Below are 7,176 nucleotides of genomic sequence, written 5' to 3' on the forward strand. Positions count from 1 at the left end.
AATTGTGCACCTTGTTGCCAAGCAGTGTTGGAAGTCACACACGCAGCAGTGATGAGTTTGTGCAGTCTCATAGGCAATGGCTGATGAGCAGCATGAAGGTACTAACAGACCTTTGCACAACATGTTGGTGGCTGCTCCTGTTTACCCCTCACCTCTTTTGTTATGCCGCAGCCCACACTGAATTCCAAACAAATGCCTTTAATAGGTGTGGGCCTCGGCAAACTGGCATGAATCTGTTCAGTGCCCTGGCTGCAGGCAGGGCTGTTGGAGAACAGGGAACACATGGCCATTCCCTGGGGAAGCTCACTGTGAAACTCAGACTGAGAAGAGTTTGCTTTTATGTGTCCAGCTTTCCTAAAACTCTCCTTGTTTTGGATCGTTGGTGTTTCGCATGATGGAGCTGCCAGATATGGAGCACTTGGCACACAGAAGTGCCTCGGGGGAAAAATACCTCCTGAAGAGCTCAGCAGTTCGTGCTGGTGCTGGGCAGGAGAAGGGAGGTGATAAAAGCTCAGATGCGGGTGGATTTGTTGCTGGGGGCTGTGTGAGTTGCAGCCAGTCTGTAACGGAGTGCAGGAGGGAGCAGAACTCCAAGGTGAGGACACTGATGAGGGACAGAGGACTGGGTCACGCTGTGAGAAGTTGGAGGAGGTTCAGCCCCACGTAGTGAGAGAGCAAGGAATGCAGGATACCCAGGGCTGACGCTCCAACGAGAATCCAGAGAACTCCAGCAGAAAAGTATATTGGGGTGAGCCTGGTGGGAGAGAGGCAGCCTGCTGAGACCGAGTATCCTGCCCGGGAATGGTCCCTTCCTCTCTGCAGAAGTGGGGTGGGAAGGCAGCCCCTGGCTGTCCCCTGTCCCCTCTGTGGGGTGCCATGCACTGCTCCTGCCTCCAGGGAGCACACCCTGAAAGGGCTCGGTGCAGCTCCAGCCTTGCCCCGTATGTGTGTAGCTGCCCCCAGCCCTTCATCCACGCCCTCATTACGCATCATAGACAAGGCTGAGCCACGCAGGAACCCCAAAACGGAGCATCTGGGAGTCCTGAGTTTCCTGAAAGCACATTATGTTCCCAAATACAACTCCCCAGGGGTTACCAGGCACTCCAGGCTCTAGCAGAGGTGTTTACCTTTCTGAAGATGATGCCCTGTATCCTGTAAAGTAGCAGTAGCGGGAGTAGAGATAGAGCAGACCCAAAGCTGCAGCCAGACCTGTGGTTAAGAGAGATCACAGTCACCAGCTCCAAAAGCTTTTTGGAGCCACTTGGATCTACAGAGGTAGCCCAAAGCAAAGGAATAGAGATTCTGTGTCCTCTGGCTTTACCCTCCCTCAGAGACAGAATTACTGCTTAACTTATTGTTCAGAAGGTGAGCAGGACCTGAGGACTGAGCCAGTACTTGGGAACAGATCCAGTGACAAAACAGGTAATGGGATATTCTCACCTTGGTGGAAGAAGAGTCCAGCCTGCCACAGAAGTGCCAGGAAAATTGGAAAATACTCAGAGGAGTTCACCCTGGAGGGAAAGAGGAAGGTCGTAAACAAGGGAAAGAAGGAAGCTCTTCCTTTTTTGGTTCCCTTAGCAGTTTCCAGATGCTGGAGGCTATTGTTTTTTAGAAGAGATGTTGCCATAAGAAGCCTCCAGGCTTGCACATTTCCCCACAGTTCCTGTCCCATCTTTATTCACAGAAATTAGACAGTGGAAGGAACTGGGTTTCCAGGGCACAAAAAATTAAGCAAAAGATGCCCAGGTCAGACTGTGCACAGAAAGGCTTTGTGAACCACCCCCACTCCCCCTTCCCAAATGCCACAACCCAAACCCTTCTATCAATGTCCCAAAGCCCCAGGGAAGAGCTGCAGGGAAGGTCTGCCCCTCAAGCAGGTAAGGCCAGAGCAGCTTGGCTTCATGCAGGAGTGGGAGGGAGCACACGGCTGTTTGGGTTGCTCATACACCATTCCCCATCCTCCTGAAGACAAAATAGGGCCAAAAGATGCTGGATGAGGCTGACTTTAGGCTGGTGAAGGAGCAGAGAAAGGAATGGCTGAGGGGATCCTGCTCCTGCTGCCCAGTGGCTTGTTTTCCAGCAAAAGTGGAAGCTCCTCCCTCTCTGCCTCCCTCCCCACTGCAGCCCTAGAACAGAAGTCAGGCAGAGATGATGGATAGTGGCACCACAATCCCCACATCCCCATCCCAGACCCAATGAGATCTTTTTGGGAGCTTGTCCTTCCCAGTGAGCAGGATTCAGAGCAGGGCTGAAGCTGCCTGAGGTTTGAACACCACTTGGCTAAAACCAGCCAAAGTCTCAGGCACCAAGAGCTGACTTTAGCAGCCCTTCACTGTACAGCAGATTCCTACGTGATTTCTATCAGCAATGGCTGATTCAGGACTCGAGAGCCAGTCCAGTCTTGATGTTGGCTCTTCAACCCACTAATTAACCCCGAGGGAGGTGAGTAACTGCTGAATTACAGTCCTGAGAAAGGAATGGCAAAGCAGGGGAAAAGCAGTGTCATTACACATGAGATCTGGCAAACATCAGATAGAAGGAGGTTCTTACTGTGCTCGAAAGACCCTCTCAAATTCAGGTGGGCCTGAGGTCTTTGGAGGTGAAATGCCAAACAACCTCCTAGCATAGATCACCTGGAGGAAGAAGTAGGCTGCAGCAAAAGAGAGAAAAGTAGCCATGGTCAGTCCTGTGGCTGGGCACAGTGGGGTCAGGAGATGATCAGATGTCGGGGGAAAAAGATCTGCATGCTCCTCCTGACCCCACAACCCATCATAGCAGAGAAAGTTAGAGTAAAATCCCAGTTGCTTTTTAGGTATGGAAAAGGAATGACCCAGTGCAACAGTGAAGTGAAGAGTATGCAATCATGTATCACCAGTGTTATCTGCTTTCTCTCCTGTGTAATTAAGATATCCTCAGTTCCATAGAAACTATTACACAATTCTGATGCACTTTGTTACTCACAATTTTCTTTTCAATCTTTTAGCTTTTTCCTCTTTCCAAGTTCTGACCGAGGAGGGACAGAACTGATGCCACAGATAAGTCACCCAGACACAGAATTAAATTGTCATGCAATGTGGACCCATGGCTGGGTGGTTCCGTGTGGCCCATCACAGCCCCTCCTTCCACATTTCCACACTGCAGAGCTCTTTGTATGCTTGTATCTACACACACTTCAGGAACTGCTGTAAACCCAACGAAAGAAATTCTACGTGTCTGTAGATCAACCAAGAAATTCCCGAATGAAGGAGGCAGGCCATTTCAGAGGAAGGGCTTCCCAGGCACTCATTTGGTTGAATACTTTCCAAAACCCAGACAAGATATCAGTTTACTGTCTGAAAAGCAGCAAAGTGCCAGTGCAATAGCAGACACTAAATACGAAACTGAAAGAAAATCAGTGGAGTTGCAGTAGATTGACCCAGCAAGTATTTGAGCATGTGCATCTGATAGTCCCTACCTTGCTCCAGGACTCCCAGGACTGTCACAGCAGCAAGCAGGTGAATCTGATCCAACATACTGACTCTTCCAAACCCTAGAAAATGTGATTTCTTGCTTAGAAGCTCCTCTGGCCAGGTTTAGTCTTTGCTGATGTGGCAGTTGGCTGTGGTAGCTGGCAGCAGAGGTTTGCTCTAATTTAACAAACAAAGGGAAGATTTAGTCTGTGGTACTCACACCCAGGAGGAGTCTGACTTGCCCTGTGGAAATGGAAATCAGTGGAGACAGGTCTAAAGGAGTATTTCCCGTTCCTGCCCTCCTTTTCCCAGAATGAGTTATGACGAAGTGGAAAAGCAGAGAGCAGAGATAAGGGAACTGGGAGCTGAATGGATGGACAAATTTCAAAAGGCCGGTGATCTGCTCCCCCAGGGGCATCTGCTTTAAAATGCAGGCCAAGGCACATCCCTCTCTTTGATGTTGCATGAGGAACCAACTGGGCTGTTGTGCCTCACCAGAGCACCAGAACAGGCAGTGTTCCAAGGTACGTATCCCTGTGTATATATCCCTAGATAGACTCTGGATAGCATGTGTTGGGCACGGAGAACAACTTATGGCCACAGCGCTGAGACAGAGTCGAATAAAACCCCTTAGTTGTCAAAGAAATTAAGAACTCCCGTGTGTTAGCTCAAAAAGAGCAAAAGGTCTCAAAGTGCTTAATAATGTTTGATTTCTCTCTACTCCTGTCTGATCACAGCCCACTAGTAAAAGAAAATATAAAGCAAAACAACTGAACTAAAAAGATCTGAGCTTACACCTCCATCAGATGACAGTGGAGTGTAAGGGAATTTGAGCCAGGAGGAGCTGTACAGGTGACACAGAACACACCCACCCTCCAGATCATCATTAGACACAAAATACTTCTACTATCATCATCTAGCATAGTCTAAGTGTAATAAAGGTCAGCAGAAATATGAATGAATAAACAAGCACAGATGTCTCTCCCCTCCTCCTCCCTCCCTTGTACGCATAATTTTTCAAGCTGGTTTTAATCTCCCGAAGGGCACATTTTTCTTGTCCCTCGTTGTCACCATCGGAACTTGCTTATTTTCCATTCTCACTTGGTGTTAGCAAGAACAGGCAAACCTCCTGCACAAGTACCCTCCTCCCAGGGCCAAATGCCCTTCGAGGGGGGGACTGTCACTGTTGGACAGCCTCAGCACCCTGCAGACAACAGCACATCGCAAAACCTCACCTACCAAGGCTGACACGGCCAAATTTCCTCCTAAGCAAAGGCAAGTCCTGAAGTCCCAGGTGCACCTTGGGGTGGATTTTCTGAGCAAGAGCTACTGAAACATTGTCTCCCACTTCCCAGCTCTGCACTGGAAGTTACACTGTGTGAATATGGCCCTGCCACAGGGAGGCTGGACTGGCGTGGACCAAAGTCCTCGCACCTCCCACTGAGTTGTCCCTGGAGGCATTTCTCTGCGCCCATGGTTGCTTATGTCACCTCTTCCTGCAGCCAATAATCCTTTCTGCCTCCTCATTAATTACCACCGTAGGGAAACACTGTGAGCTGGACTGCAACATCAACAGGGATTAGAAAATAACCTTGGGAAGAAAAATGATCAACACAAAAGGCTTAGAGGAGTTTTAAACATCCACAGAGTTTGCAGCACCCCTTACTCTCCAGGAGCAGCAGAGCAAGGAGAAGCCAGCAGTGCTGAGTTCAGCACTGTTATCTGCAGTAACATCCCCTAGAAATGTATTTTAGGAGCGTAAAATGGCCCAAGAGCTTCCTGACAGTGGAAGGGGGAATATTTTGCAGATGGGCAACTTACCCTTCAGCTGCGAAGCATGAAGGCGCCTCGTCCTTCCAGTCGTATTGTACAAATATGGAAGTATTTTCTAATCTAGGTCGTACTTATGCTTCCTTTCCCTTCGAATTCTTTTGCAGCCACTGAGTACATCCAAATCTGTGACTGTGGACTTGCTTGCAAGAATAATTACTGTCCTTCTAACAGCACATTAGAAAAAAAGATGGGAGGGTTCATTCAAAAGAATTTCTTCTCACAGGAAGTGTTTTTCTAGTTTGAGAGAGATAAAGAGAGCTCAGCCTCAAGCAACTCAGTCTGTTCAAGTAACAGCTCCTCAGGGTAGGGTGGTGGGGTTGGGGATGTGCTCTCCTGACCTCCCCACACCCAGGAAGGCTTCTGTTAACTCAGACCAACACGTGTTGAGATTTTCCTAGAATTCTTGGCTTTTACAGCCGTAAAAGGAAGGACAGGCTCAAAACATAGCAAGAAAAAGCCAATTCATTATTTCACCCCTTAGGAAGACACAGCTGACTGCACATTCCCAGGAAGTGGGGACAGTTGCTGCTCTGCAGTTCCTGCCAGGGCTCCCAGCAAGGTGCAGGCTGGCTCAGATCTCCTGAGAGATTTGAGATGTTTCCCATAAAAATTTGGCATGACAAGAATTACCATGCCTCCCTAAGATGTGCATCTATACGGAGGCTCCTCCTTTCACAAAGTAAAAGAGCAGGTGGTTGGTTTTGTCACCAACATCCTGCCTGGCATTATATGCAACTTATCCCTTGGAATACAAACTCAGTGTGTATCAGAGATGTGCCTTAGGCTGTTTATCCAGACTGATTTCAGACAGATATTCCTGACATTTATATATCTGTGGCATATCAAAGAGGTCAAACAAATGTTCTCAAATATTTAGTTATAGCAAAATTTCTGAGGGCTAAACCAATCCCTGGGCAGTTTGAATGTTACTACATGGAGCAGGACCACTGCCAAGCACCTACTTACAGAGCTTCTCATCCCAGTAAAGGTGAAAAGATTCACTTTAAACAGGAAAAACATTAAAAGTAATTTTCCAAAAAGCAAGATGAAAAGCTGAGTCTTTGGAAAACTACATAAATGAGTATATGTACTCATTAAGTTAGGGATAGTTTGGAGACATTTTTTTTTAAAGCTTTCTTCTAATGGAGTTTGGTGAGCTTTCTCTGTGCATATTAAATCTGACTGGAGGACACATCAGTACAAAAGCAATGCCAAAATTCTCCACTTAACCCGTCATCAAAAGTACTGATACATGCAAATGAATAATTCTCCTTCTTTTATGATCAACATCTGTTAAAAATATTAATTAAATCCCTCTCTTGCCCTGCCTTGTGTTATTGTCACACAACGAAAGTCTTCTTCATATGTTTTGCCAATTTTCCTACTCTCTGTTCAGCAGAATGTCAGAAATAGCAAATAAACAAAACAGAACAATGCCAGAAAGGCAACTGCACTTCTGAGTAGTTCGAAGAACAATAAATCTCTGGAGCGATAAATGCATACAGCAGGGAGGGGGAGGATTTCCCTTTGCAGAGGGACAAACAAGCCTTTCAAACATCTTTGGCAGCTCTTATGTTAACACACACTTAGTATTATCTTATAATGATGTGGGGGAAAAATTACAAGGCTACAGAGTACATCAAAATGTATCAAAGTCTGAAGAGGGGTCATGGAGCAGAGCTTCTCTTTTTCTAAATTATAGAGGGGAAGAAATAGAACAATTTAGCTTTTCTATCTTGTTTGTACAGAAAGCCAAATGCTGGCCAGCCCTACCTGGTTATGAGGGAGCACTGGGCAGGGCATTGGAGAGGAGCAGAGTGCAGGCAGCTCTAAGGAAACATTTTCCAGGGAGGAGACTGGAGTTCCTGGTAGGTCTCCTGTGAAGGAGAGACCC

General features: G+C 47.2%; 1 protein-coding gene across 2 annotated transcripts; it reads right to left on the reverse strand.

Annotated features, from left to right (window-relative positions):
• Positions 1-5,329, reverse strand: LOC113989455 (leukotriene C4 synthase-like). 2 transcript variants are annotated; one of them, XM_027724027.2, is made up of 6 exons: positions 5,271-5,329; positions 3,455-3,626; positions 2,551-2,650; positions 1,441-1,511; positions 1,128-1,209; positions 1-754 (listed from the first exon to the last, which is right to left on the reverse strand). In XM_027724027.2, exons 2-6 carry the CDS (start codon positions 3,510-3,512, stop codon positions 628-630), a joined length of 438 nt encoding a protein of 145 aa, XP_027579828.1. In that variant the 5' UTR covers positions 3,513-3,626; positions 5,271-5,329; the 3' UTR covers positions 1-627. The 2 variants fall into 2 exon arrangements, with proteins under 2 accessions (XP_027579828.1, XP_027579833.1); XM_027724032.2 differs by lacking the exon at positions 5,271-5,329 and adding an exon at positions 4,689-4,747 and having other exon boundaries at positions 3,455-3,529.
• Between the last annotated feature and the right edge of the window lie 1,847 nt (positions 5,330-7,176).

The sequence above is a fragment of the Pipra filicauda genome, unplaced genomic scaffold (assembly GCF_003945595.2).
Source record: "Pipra filicauda isolate LSUMZ 115617 unplaced genomic scaffold, ASM394559v2 scaffold344_size1527164_pilon, whole genome shotgun sequence".
Taxonomy (NCBI): domain Eukaryota; kingdom Metazoa; phylum Chordata; class Aves; order Passeriformes; family Pipridae; genus Pipra; species Pipra filicauda.